We start from the raw sequence: 14397 nt of genomic DNA, 5'->3' as shown, positions 1-14397 counted from the left end.
TGACCTGCTGCGCTTTTCCAGCAGCACATTTTCAGCTCTGATCTCCAGCATCTGCAGTCCTCACTTTCTCCTTTTTGTGTTCTATCACAGAATAAATAATTTATATTGAGCTTCCATCCCCAATACTAACTTCATGATCTGCAAACAGTGACAGCAATCCTAGATTACGGAGTGGTGTCCTAATGTCCTTACAAATGTGTCCTGTCTCTTGGAAATTTAATCAATGGGGCTTCCCAATCTTCTCAGTCACATGCTTCACAGCCAATACAACCCTCTACATACCCTCAGTAAAGTGTACTATGTGGACATCAAAATGTACCAGAATAAGGAAAACTGTAGCATGTGATAGTGTAGGGTGTACCATGTGGGATTCTAAGATCTCCTAAATAGGTACAGTAAAGTGTACCTTGTGGGTAAAATATACTTTGTAGCAATAGTAAGCTGTACTGTGTATGCACTGTAAGATCTACCATGTGTTTATGGAAATGTGTAATGGAGGCACAATGTATAATATATCATGTGGTCACAGTAAAATGTACTATGAGGGCACTGTACAATGTAATATGTAAAGCGTACCATTGGGTAAAATAATGTGCACCATGACAGCACAGTAAAAAGGACTGTATGGGTACAATAAGGTATACCATGTGGATATGCAATGATTACGATGTAGGTACAATGAAGTGTATAATGTGGGCACTGTAAGATATACCACGTGGTTATGGTAATGTGTAGGAACTGTACAATGTACCATGTGGTTACAGTAAAATGTACCATCTGGTCACTAAGATGTACAGTGTAATTTTGACAAATCAGAGTTTGTAGAATCATAAAATTTCATACTACAGAAGGCGGCCATTTGACCCATCATGTCTGTACCGGCTCCCAAAAGAGCTACCTGGCTAATCCCATTCTCCAGCCCTTGCTAAATTACTTCCTAGGATTCCTGATGAAGGGATTATGCCTGAAACGTCGACACTACTGCTCCTCAGATGCTGCCTGACCTGCTGTGCTTTTCCAGCACTACACTCTCGACACTAATTTACATCCTAACCAAATAGCCACCTTTCCTTATGCTGCAGAAATTGAGGACTGCTTTGCAATTTGATATTCTTGTGATAAGTCATGATGAGTGCAAGATCAAATGTTTTGGCAACAAATCTTTCCCAGCCATATATTCTTACATTAAAGACCTTCTTGTGGCCCCATTGTGTAGAGGTTTTGACAGCTTTCTCTTTGACCTATTTAGCCAAGACCTCAGACCTATAGACACTCTCCTTCACACTAACTGCCTCCAATAACTCACAGGCTTTTTGACCCAAGCTCTGGATTCAGTCAGTATTCTCGTTTTATCTCAATCAGCTATTTATATTCAAACATAGGCAGCTAGGATTCAAGGATTCCTCCTACATGAAGGAAAAGGGTGGAGGTAGAGGTTCTGCAGGAAATATGTGGGCAAAGGAAAGTCAGACAGAAAAAGCCCACCCCGTAATCATTGGGAGCTAGCAATCAGCAGACCCAAGAAGAATAAGGCAATTAGTGTCTGAACTGGAACAGAGAGGATGGAAAGGAGAAATTGAGGGTTCACTCCCTAAATCCACATCTTGAGATAGGAAACCTCATTTTACAAAGAACAGCCAAAGTACCTTGAACATCCCTCATCGGAGACAACCCTGAATTTATGAACTAAACTACCTCTTCCCGCCTCTTCACACACCTCACCTCATTTCCATCACATCCACCAGCAACTTTAATCATTTTCAACTTGCCACCTCTTTGAAACATGTCAAGTTCTTTAAATAGGAGCAGAGATCAGCATTTAACAAATTGTCAGTCACGTTTTCTACAAGGAGGTCAATAATTTTTCCCCTTTAAAACACAATAATATTTTAATGAAGATTTCATTCAAACATATTTTTAATGTTCTCTCCTATATATATATATATATATATAACATGGTGTATGAAAATCATTACTTCTAAATCTCACAATCACAACAGCAGAAATACAGTATTAACCTTGAGAGATCTGAGTCATCAGCCCCTTTGTGTAAACTCTAAACATTTCTTTAATAGTGTCTGTACGGCTCCTTAAAGTGTACATCATCAGGTATCACCACAGCCACACATTTTTGCATAGGGAAATGAGAAATAGCCCTTTTAACATTGTGTTTCCTGAATTCCTTTGAGGAGTTAGAAAAAATACTACAAAAAGTGGCATGCTACCTTATTCTCGTAAAGTGAATTCAGTGACACAAACTGATTTTAGGTTTTTATCCCTATATATATTACATTTACAATTTAAATATATACAAGAGTTAGTATTTCTAATTAAAGTGTGTATGTTTCTGTTCAAAAAAGCAGATCTAACAGAGACAGGGCAGAAAGATGCTCAGGTTAAATGTAGGCAAAACAAGGCAGTGGCAAACAATTTTGTGAAAGATCAAAGAAATCTCAGTGAATTCCTATTTACACAAAAATAAAGACAGAATTGTTTCAGCTAAAGATTCCCAGAGTCAACTTCATCCCATCAAACCACCTACCAGTTTTCTTATACAGTATTTCAGTTTTCCTCATTAGCAGATTGGGAGTTAAGAAGTTGCTTGCAAGCACCTTGCCTGGTTGATTCCATTTATTGTCACATTTCCATGATCTCCATATGATCAGGGGAGATATTAGTTGCCCCTCTCCTTCTGTCAGGTATTATTGAACAGAGATTTTTCTCAGCCCCTTTTCCCCATGGTTGGTGATTTCATTTGCTGGGGCCTAGCATACTGTGAGCTCCCAGCATTAGAATCGCCAAAGCCTTGCACTGCTAGCGTAATGAGAGCTCATTGTGGGATTGGGACCACCATTCTCCTCAACTCATCCAGACCTGGATTTTGCCCTGGTTTACATCTCATTCCCAGAGTTTCTAATTCTTATTTATTCCCCTTGCCCCTGATGCTCTATTTCTGGATTACACCTCATTCCTGGACTCTCTGTTTCCAGATTACTCCTTGTTCGTCAGACTCTGATTTATTTATGAATTCAATAGTGTCAGTAGTGACCATGAGTGATACTTTCCTCTTTAACAAACCATTATTGCCAGTACTGATCCTGCATCTTATCTTCCTCTTTCAGAGCCTAACGGTAATAAATTGGATGCTGAGACCTACATCCCTCTTCAGGAATGCCACAGCAAGCAGAAATGGCACAATGTTATCTTCCTTTTTTAATTAATTCTTTTAGTTAATGTGAAATTATACCCTACCAATTCCTTGGAGAAAGAAAAAGCATTTTGTATTTTTAAACTGTGCAGATGTTTATGACAGCTCAAATGACTTTGGGAAATTCTTCCATCTTGTCTTGCATAATTTCCTATTTCCCATTTTTTTAAAAGCAATTATTTGTTTTAAATAATGAATATTCTCTGTTACTTTTCACCAACATTGCACATTTTCATAAAGCTTTGGACTGGCATGGACTTTGACACTTTCAGTCTCACTCTCTCAGAAGTTGCTACTATATAGGTTTACACAGCCCCTGTTGTACAAAAGTGACAATTTTTTTTTTAGAGAGCATGCAAAATGAGACTGCGCTGTCCTTTAAATAAAGGAGGGCTTATTGCCATCCCCTCCCCCTCTCCAACTACCTTTGCTTTACCCACCTCACTTTCATTGGCAATATCGACATCAGGACGTTCAGCAGGTGTAACCCAATAAACAAGCTTCAGAGGAAACAAATCCAACAAAGCACTGTGGGGGCCTTAAATTAAAATTTGAGAAGTTGCCAATCAACTGTGACCTGTCCCTTTCTCCTCCAAATCACCTCGGACCTCAAGAGGTCATCCCAACCTAAGCCCTTGTACCAATCCTTTTGAAGGTTACTGAGGATTTTCACTAATAAATCAAAAATAAATATCTGTCAAGATCATAATTATAAATTTTTATTTTAAATATACTATATATTTCATTTATTGGTAAATACATTTAAATTAAAAATGTTTGGATTGTCGATAAAAATATTGGGTTATAACCCAATACTTTATAAGAGAAGATTTATGTGAGACAAGATGTTCAAGATTCAAATAACCCCAGAAGCTGCTAAAGGAGATTTAAAAATAAGACACACCAGAGTTCCTGTGCAGGGATATGTTTTGTTTTTAGAGAAAGGAAGAGGTGGAAAATAATTTTGATTCACACAGAATTGTGATGAGTGTTCTACTTAGGATTTCAGTAACAGCTGAAGGAGATCCAGCTTCAAGGAACAATAAGAACAGGTCAATGTTTCAGTGTGAGTGAATTGACTAAAGGTCTTCCATTCCCAAAGGATAATCTACCCTTTTACTCCAGCTGTCTGCTTGCAGCATTTTCCATTGGGTTTCTAGCTGTTTTGTTTACTTCGTGTCCTGTGAAAATGATTTCCTCTGTTCTGTTTGTATTGGTCTGTGACCCCCAAAGTCAGTTAGTGATACAGAACTAGAAGCATTATTGAAGAATGACACTTTTTGTTGAAACTTTTTGTCTTGAACTTGTAATTTGCAAGAAATACCGGTGTAAGGAAAAACTAACATTTATGCTGTACAAAGAGAGACTACTAATTCGTTGGAAAATGGACTCTGTTTAGCAGCAGCGTTGGCATGAAGAATGAATCAATTAATGATGACTTACAGTTAACTGTCAAATTTTGTTTAAATTTTAAACCAGGCAGTTGGACTTTGATTGGTAAGGCATTGTGTTGAGAAGTGAACCAATAGTGGGCGGCACGGTGGCACAGTGGTTAGCACTGCAGCCTCACAGCGCCAGAGACCCGGGTTCAATTCCCGCCTCAGGCGACTGACTGCCAAAAATGTGCAGGTTAGGTGAATTGGCCACGCTAAATTGCCCGTAGTGTTAGGTAAGGGGTAAATGTAGGAGAATGGGTCTGGGTGGGTTACGCTTCGGCGGGTCGGTGTGGACTTGTTGGGCCGAAGGGCCTGTTTCCACACTGTAGGTAATCTAAATCTAATTCTAAATAGCCATCACTATTCAGCTGAGTTTAAATAGGTGTAATATGTGTGTGTTATTTATGTGTGCAAAGATTGATATATGCAGTTTCCACTACACACAAGTGTGCCATTCTGTAAGCCTGACTTGACACTTGTAAATTGGTTGTCAGGATAATTTTTCACACACTCAGGATTATCCAGCAGCTGCTGTCCAGTTTCAGGATCAATCTGATGTTGCACACTGTACCACATGTTTAGCAGGAACAGGCTGATTGGGCATGGTCAGGATACAAAACCAGAAATTGCTGGAAATGCTCAAATGGTCTGGCAGCATTTATGAAGAGAAATCAGTTAACCTTTTGGGTCCGATGACCCTTCCTGAGGATGGTCAGGATATATGTTGATTTCCCCTACATGATATTCTTGCAAATTGTCCTGATGCAGGGAGCACCAAAGGTCTTGACAAAATATGTCTTTTTTTCAGCAATAGGAGAAAGTCCGGACTGGAGATGCTGGAGATTAGAGTCGAGAGTGTGGTGCTGGAAAAGCCACCGCAGATCAGGCAGCATCCAAGGAGCAAGAGAGTCAACGTTTCAGGCAAAAATCTTTCATCAGGAATTTCTGAAGGGCTTTTGCCTGAGACATGGTTTCTCCTGCTCCTCGGATGCTGTCTGTCCTGCTGTGCTTTTCCAGCACCACACTCTCAATGTTTTTCAGCTATATCCTTATAGTGTTCCCATGTCATCCAGCTTTGTTGCAGAGTATACTGACTTCCCCCACACACTCCAATGATTTTGTTAGTATTTGATGTTTAACATTCAAAATAAATACAAAAAAAATGTCCTTTGATCGTGCAATGTTGTTATCAGATTGTGTGAAATTCCTCGAGGGCTATTTTAATGCAAGTGGGTAACTCTATGTGTTTTAAGTGATTAAATATAGTTTTAAAATGATGCACAAAAAGGTATTATTCACTGTTTTTTTTGACAAAATTAATCCTTGCTATGCCTGATATTATTGAAAATAGCAAATGTTGATTAGGACATTCGATGAATGGTTTTGCAGTAAAAATCATGGAGATTAAATAATGATTGCAAATTAATTTGTTGGGGAAGGGGAAAGTTTTTTTGTCCCCTCTTTATGGACAGAGGGAACCTTTCAACTCAATCTCTGTAAACATAGTTTCCCTTGTCTAAACCTGCTTTCCTCCTTATTGGACCTATTCAAAATGCCCCATGACTTCACAACACGGACAACAAAAATTTAAGTGTGTTATTTTAACAATCATGATATCAATCTCTTAATGGAATCTCTTTCCTCAGTGATTGCACAAAGTCACTTTATCCAATAAATTCTATACTCCCGTCTTTTATGCTTTGAAAGGTTTAGGTCTGATGTATATATCTGGTGTTTTCTCATTTTATTATAGATTTGTGTTTGCTCCTTACCAGTTTGTTCTCCTGCCCCTTCAGTTGGAAGGGGAGTGGGATTGTGGTGGTCTCCCATTGTAGCACAGTTTTTCCAACCACAAGATTGCCTCGGTGTGTCGTCTAAGCAGCCAATTACTCTGTGTGTGTGACCTTTGGCTGTGAAGGCCAATTGGGCTATTAAAGAGCACAGAAGCTCGGCTCAGAGTGACCAGGACAAAGTTTGACCACACTGTCTGTTGTTAGACACACACTACCAGAAAGCACCACTGGATACTGATCAGAAAGGGTGGTGGAGCAGACTCTAATTGGGATTGCCCATCTTGCTGCAGCTTCAAATAGACGAGTGAACCAACACTGACCTGTCGGACTGGAATTTGCTTCTCCTCTGTCCAGGCCTACAATCTAATCCAGGACTACTCTATTTATTTGAATTGTTAATGTTGTGTTGTAATTGAAGTTCTTTCAGACATGTCAACCAATGTCATGCCTCACAAGGATTAATATGCCAGATATAATGTAGTTCAGGCACAAGAAACTCAAATTGAATCCTTAAATAGATCCCCTTTGTGAAACAAAATAATCATCCTTGGGAGACACCACTCAGTTTGTATTTATACTTCATCCCTTGTTAATAGTCAACTATCTAGTGTAGACCAGGTCAAATGAGAGGAATTTGATAAATATCCCCATTCAGCAATGATCAGTTGGACTTGTTTCTTTCTTATAAAATATATGTAAAACTGATAGCTTTGGGGGTCACTTATTGCTGTACCATAGATATGCTTAATTGCACGAGTTCTCAGGTTCAAATTTTCAACCTTCACATTAGTTGACCCTTCCCAGTCTGCTAACACTGGACCACAGGTCAAGACTAAATAAGGAGATTCCTTCTGAGAGAGTGTCACATGTGCTGTGAAAACTCTCCTCTGCCCTATCTTTCCAAGGACATAAAGATATATATATGAACTGTATTTTTTAATTATAAAGTGTGAAAATTACATACAACAATTTTAAGAAATGAACAAGCAAAAAACACAGTTTCACCTAGAAACCTCAGCTAGCAATTTAATACATCACCCTGTGGCATCTCTCAACGACCCATTTTAAATATGGGTAGGATTTTAATGCAGCACATATCCTGAGCAGAATGGTGTAGACTGGGCAAATTTCCCTTCCAATTATGCTCACTATAAATCACTGAAATTGCACAGTGTAGCTTAACCTACCTCCCCCTGCCCTTACTGGATCTTGCTAAAGATATGGCCCCACTTTATCAGGAGACTCTGCTTTGGTTTGGAGACCCCTGCTATAGTTTCTGAGGACCTGAAGCTACAAGTCCCACCCTATCTACACCTGTCAGCTGCCACAAGCGAAGTCACGTTTCACAATGAAACAAAACAGATTTCTGGCCGTGTTAGGGAGACAGATAGAGTTAAATCAGAGGAATGAAACATTCACTGACCACAAAAAAAATGTAACAGAGATCCCAGAGCTTTTACTCACACATGCACACACATATAAAATAATTGCAGTCTCTATCAAGATAAATAAATATGGTTCTCTATCTCTCAAAATGATCAGAATTACTGACACTGGAAACTTGAATCTCGTTCTCCATAATAAAGTTGTACCCTTTAATTTTTTGTGCTTATTAAATTTTATGAAATCCTGCCATCAGTATCCTGCTGTAAGGAAAGAGAGACTAACATTTCTAATCTTGCCTGTAGCTGCCTCAGGAGACAGTGTCACAGTGCTACATCTTCTGCACTCTGAGCAGGCAAATGTTCTTTGGGGCCACTTGCTACCCCCCTCCCTACCCCCATACACCCCTCCCAACTCCCCACCATGGCAGTGTTCACTCGCTCCGATCAATGTTTGGGGATATTGCAGGCATCTTGTCACCTATTCTACCAGTGACCAACTTGGCATGTTGTTGCTAAAGGGAACAAGAATCCAGTCTCAGCAAATAGCAAAACATCTTTTCTTAAAAAAACATGAACAAACATTCTTGGCTTTTGTTTGTTTTTGTAACCGAGGCAGTGAGCAAAACCTTTATTCCGATCATTTTATATGTATATATTTCTTTTAAAGGTGAACTCCATATTCAGTTAGTCACCACAGCCTGAGTAAAGCTAAACAGGGATCTCCAGCAAGCAAGCTACAGAGCTTTACACTGCTTTAATCATTATTATTTCTGCACGTGTGTGTGTCTGTGTATGTGTGTCTGTGTATGTATGTGTGCATGTATTGGTATGCGTGCATGTATTGGTATGTGTACACAAGTGGATAATGTCTTAATACAAGGTGTCAGCAACTGTAGGTGTAAATGTTTGGGAATGTATACTTATATGCCGGAGTAAATGTGCTTTCATGAATGCATGCAGGTATGTTGTTGAATAACTATGCATGTGTCTACGTGTATAACTGTGTATATTTGCTCTCATGTTAATGTGACTATATAAATGTACACATCTAATGTTTGTATCTGTAAGCATGTTATCATGTATGTGATGGAAGTTGTGCAAATATAGGAGTGTGCAATACAGGTGTGAGTGTACAACTGTTTCCAAGTGCCACTGTTCCTTTCCCTTGTGCTTTCAGGAGGTCCGAGCTTAGCTTTCAGCATCAGGGCTGGTGTCAGGGGAAGTCTTAGGCTTTTCAATTAGTGACTTGTACATCTCAGAGTTCAAGAACCTGGGGAAGGAGTCCCTGTGCATTAGGCTGTATATCTGTAGCTGAGCATCCTCAAACATAAGAGGGCATGGATTCAGCAAGTTCCTGTTGACTATTTCTCGCACACGAGAGTCAAGACTCACCTGCAAATAGCACAAAGAAAAGAAATAACTGTAGTGCATATTCAGTTAGTACACAATCTCACTCGAGGCTATTCAGAAAATACCTAACATGAACTTGATTTGATCCATTCCGTATATGTTCAAAATAGACACTGACTTTGCCACCACCACAGTCTCCAGTCTTTAACCAGACCTGGCCACAATGGTTAACCTCATAAATGTTCATCAAAGGACACTGTTGCAAATACTCAGTACTATTAATGGTCAGTCATATTAATGGAGAATGGTTTAAATTGTCAATGATGTTGCTATTCAATATTGTCATCACAGGCAACAGTGCCAATCAACAATACTATCATTGGTCAGCACTATGAAAGGTTAATATCAATGGTCATCATATAGATAACAATTACGAATGGCTCAGGGTGTGAGTGGCTTGTACCTTGAACATGCACTGGTGAGCTTTATGAAAGTCCATTAGTATGAAAATTAGTGGTCAGTTTAGAGGTCCATTCCATTTGTGGTCCAGATGAATTGCAACTGCTGAAAGTGGTCAGTATAATAAATGATCATTCATCTGTACAATGGTCAATGTTGAGAGGGTAGACAGTAAGTCTTATGAATGGCTAGTGTTAGTACAGTAGTTAGTATTGTGAATGGCCAGTGGTATCGTCAGTGAGCTCTGTTCATGACAAATTTGGCCAATGCTCAAAACAAGCAAGTACCAACTTAGAACACATCCTCACTGCAGTTCTATAATTTGACTGCAGCAAATGCATTTGAGTGCTGCTACTAATGGTTTCATTAGCCTCATTGTGCTTACTCTCTGGTTTTCCAAAACATTCAAGTTCATGAAAGTAATCATGAAGAATAAGCTAATGTAAAATATCATAAACCAAGAGATCATTGTTAGACAATAGACAATAGACAATAGGTGCAGGAGTAGGCCATTCAGCCCTTCGAGCCTGCACCGTTATCATTGATAGGGACAATTCCTGGGCAAGTGGCTCTTGACCATTGACAGTCACAGGGGCAACCACAAAATGAGCAATTAATTCTTTGTAATGCTCATTGTTTACTGTAATCACATGGTACAAATAGGTCAAAAACAAATTATCAATGATTAGTCCTGGGTAATTAGAATACTCGCCAATAATCAATTATTACCAATATTTCTTACTGATATAACTAATCATATAAAATATTAACTCTTAATTACAATCAGTATAATTCAATATCAATACTAATTGGCATCAATTATTATTAACAGTATTAGTCTTTGATGGTGATAATTATTGACAAAACTTACTTGAACTCACCTCCTCCTTTCAAAATACAACCTGTATCAAAAGGAAAGGAAAAAAGCACGACTGCTAATGTTATCTTGGCACTTTAGTCTTGCGATTGCCTTTCTGAAATTATCTCACCTCTCTTGGAGACAGTATTGAAATGTAGTCTTCATATATTGTCCTTGCTCTTTCTGCAACTACCTTTGAGTTCTTTTCCTTTTTGAAATCTTCACATGCCAGCCAAAAGAGCATGTTCTCCTCACTGTACTCTGACCTCAGGAACTCACGGAAAATGTTCCTGCCAGCTTCAGTCCTCATCACCTTGTCAAAACCCTGTGTCCAGGATGTGATCTCCTCCAGTGACGGCAGAGCATTGCTAGTTAATGAAAGGAAAACAAATGGTTTGGTAAGCAGATCAACTCACACTAAAATTTACCAGATTCAGCAGAGAACTTAAAACATTGACTTCTTTTATCTGTTCAATTTTACAGCACAGAAAAAGGCCATTTGATGCAAGATGTCTACTCTGGCTCTTTGCTAGAGCAATCCAACACTCTTCACACGTCCCTGCATCTTCATATAACAAATAATGCCCCTTGGCCCTTAAGAGTGCAATGATCTCTACCTTGAACACAGTTGCAACAAAATATTCTGTACTCCCTCTCTATGACTACTTGATATTAAAAAAATTAAAGATGATCTCTCACCATTGGGGTCAGAGATGTCTTTCACCTTCATTGCCTAGACCATTACTTATTTTCCAAATCTCAATTAATTCTTCTGTTAACATTATCTATCTAAATGGAAATAGTCCCAAGCTCTGAAGTCTCTCCTGCTAAACTATAGCTTCCCATTATTAACATCATCCCAATGAATCTTTGCTGGTTGTTCTCTATGGTTTTCTACACTGGGTCATTAAAATGATATACAATACCCTACTTGTTTCCTGACTAACAAGTTTTTCTTTCCTATCATGTATTTTGTCTCTATTTATGAAACCAAACATTTAGTTGACTCTTAAAAATAAGTTCTCTACTTGCAATAGAAACCGCAGGGAATTCTGCCTCTGCACCCTTAGGCCTCTCTGTTCATTTCCCCCTTGTAGTGACTTCCCATTGAGCACACACACCCATTTCTTGTTTTTCTTCCCAAAGTGCATTACCTCACACATGCATTTTCCATCTTCCTTCCCATCCTGCCAACCTGTTTAGAGCTCCCAAAGGTGTTTCACAAACCTCGTGGCTGTTTCTCCTAACTGTTACCTTACTGTTGTCAACAATTTGAGATTGTGCTTCCTTAGCTCAATCCTGATCTTTTAGGATACAGAGAACAAATGTGTGCCCTCGAGGGTTTAAGCGATGCTTATTTATTCTAATTCTTTATCTCTAGCCAATTTTCTACTAAAGCTGTCACCATCTTATGCCAGCTCAGAACCTTCAAATCAGACACCTTATTGAATTCAATATGGAAACCTACTGTAGGCCTTTATCGCTTCAGCTCTGTGATAGCTTTTTGAAAGCACAGACAAATGCAAAATGTTGCAGATGCTAGAACTCTGAATAGTCATCAAAAAAAAGCTGGTAAATCCGGCAGAATCTGTGGAGACAGCAAGAGGACTAATATTTTGGGTCTGTAACTAAATGATAAAAGGTGTAATGAAAGGATACAGACTTGAAGCATTAACTCCATTGCTCTCTCCACAGATGGTGTCAGGCCTGCTGAGTTTTGCCAACACTTTCTGTTTTATTTGCCAAAAACAGTTTGCATTTCACAAGTCTATGGTGACTGCCCTTAATTAACCCTTACAGATACTGATCCCATGTCACAGATTCCAAGGTTTTGTCCACAATTTGACATCAGACTAGTTGGTGTAATGTTTGTGGTTTATCCAGCACTCCCTCCTTAAACACTATATTATTTCAATTTACGAGAAGAGAGCTTGTTCTGACACACAGCATCATGATCAAAGGTTTCTGTATTCGGCACAAAATCAAACACGCTTTTCATAAGCTGTTTATAATTTCACTATGAATGCAAAATAGAACACGTCTCTCTCTCTCTCTGATATATTCAAAATAAATGTTCATTTTATCATCTGTGGTTGAGATTTAGAAGGCAGAGAATCTACCAAGTCATACATCCTGGGTGGGCTCACTGTTGATTAGATGCTTCACTTGAAAGTGCCCCAACAACACCTTGACGACAACAGTACATGGAGGCAGAGTACGTCAACTCCTGACCATTCAAAGCTGTGTACAAATGCCAAAGTCAACAATGAAGATAAATGCCCTCCACCTGCCTGGACAGACCCAGTGACAAAAACACTTGAGAAGCTCAGTACTATCCAAGACACAACAAATCTTTTGGTCAGTGCCTCTAGATTCTATATGCCCTCTTTACACTAAAGGCTGCAGTATGCATCATAAATACCCATCAGACGACACATCACTCTGGATTCAGAATACACGATCATTCCTTTATAATCATCAGGTAATCATCCCAAAGAGTCTCACCTACCATCGCAGAGGGAGCAGCACCTTTACAGAGCAGTGGAAGTTCATGGAGAAAGTCCACCATTACCTTCTCAGGATAACCAGGGAGGAGGGATAAATTCCCATCTTGCCCACACCCAGACAAGGAAAAAGACTCCATACTGAAACAATGTGAGAGGACATTTCCTGCAGGAATCAGTTTTCCATCTCTTTCAGTTCTGTGGCATCAATTCCACAGCCCACTTGCCAGCTGTGACAGCTGGGGATGGGCTGTGACCCTGTCCACAGTTAGATATAGTTTGTCAAAGGCTGATATCTATATAACAGCCAGCACAAGTCTTTCAGCACACGAAAAATGACAGTTTGAGCTGATAAATGGAGAATTTATAGGTGGTATTAATAGCTGAGTGTTTAGAAAACAAGGCGCAAGACCTTAAAGCAGTAATAGGATTTAGCATTTGGATACACATGACTTTTACCTGTTGATATCCTCCATTTCCTTCTTTGTATTGTTGTTGTTTTGCATTCTCTCTCTGTTCTGGCAGAGGATCACCAGCTGAAACCTGAACCTGTCGTTGTTTCCTTTAGGCACTGACAGATTTGCTCTAACCTCAGTCCTTTTCCACTTTTATATCACCTCTGTTGCCATTGCTGTGAGGCTGTTATGATTGGTCAGATAGGCTCGCCTGTTTGTTGAGTGACATACTTGTTTGTGTAATATGAAAGTGGAAAAATGAGAAAAAAAACAATGATGGGAGGTACTCATGTACAGAACACAAACAAGTCTATAAACAGACACATAACTTCACTACTCAACAACACTGCCACTGTTAGGAGAACAATTTCCCCAAAGGGGAACTAAACCCAACTGACACAAACACAATGGAAAGTGGAAAAAGTTGAAGATCTCATCTGCCGAAGAGTACACAGGAGACATTCCCCACTTTGAAATAAGTTTGGATTTAATGCATGCTCGGTCATTTCACCATGCTCATTTAAAAAAAAAACCCTCCTAAATTCAATCTTCCTCAAAGTGTAGGGGAGTATTGGGATGGTTTTCAGGAGCAATACATTGAGGAACCCTCAACTAGCAATCAGGATATCCTATGCAGGGTATTGTGCAATGAGAAAAGAATAATTGGCAGTCTCATTCTGTGAGGCCCGTTGGGGATGAGCAATCATAATACAATAGAATTCTTCCTCAAGATAGAGACAGGTCTTATTTATTTATTCATTTGTGGGATGTGGGTATCACTGGCTGGCCAGCATTTATTGCCTGGCCCTAGTTGCCCTTGAGCAGGTGGTGGTGGTGAGCTGTGTTCTTGAACAACTGCAATCCACCTGCTGTGGGTTGACCCCACAATGCCACTAGGGAGGGAATTCCCTGATTTTGACCCAAGTTTGTTAATTCTGAGACTAGGCT

General features: G+C 39.4%; 1 protein-coding gene across 1 annotated transcript in view; it reads right to left on the bottom strand.

Annotated features, from left to right (window-relative positions):
• Positions 1-5651: 5651 nt before the first annotated feature.
• LOC122552585 (regulator of G-protein signaling 17-like) overlaps positions 5652-14397 on the bottom strand; it is a 97179-nt gene continuing 88433 nt past the window's right edge. Inside the window, exons 4-5 of the mRNA XM_043695307.1 lie at positions 10621-10858; positions 5652-9214 (exon numbers count right to left, since the gene is read on the bottom strand). Of these exons, the coding sequence (XP_043551242.1) occupies positions 9011-9214; positions 10621-10858 (442 nt within the window). The 3' untranslated portion in view covers positions 5652-9010. The remainder of the gene's footprint in view (positions 9215-10620; positions 10859-14397) is intronic.

Source organism: Chiloscyllium plagiosum, chromosome 9 (genome assembly GCF_004010195.1).
Source record: "Chiloscyllium plagiosum isolate BGI_BamShark_2017 chromosome 9, ASM401019v2, whole genome shotgun sequence".
Lineage (NCBI taxonomy): Eukaryota > Metazoa > Chordata > Chondrichthyes > Orectolobiformes > Hemiscylliidae > Chiloscyllium > Chiloscyllium plagiosum.
Note: the sequence above shows the minus strand (reverse complement) of the source record. Positions and strands in the feature narration are given on the sequence as shown.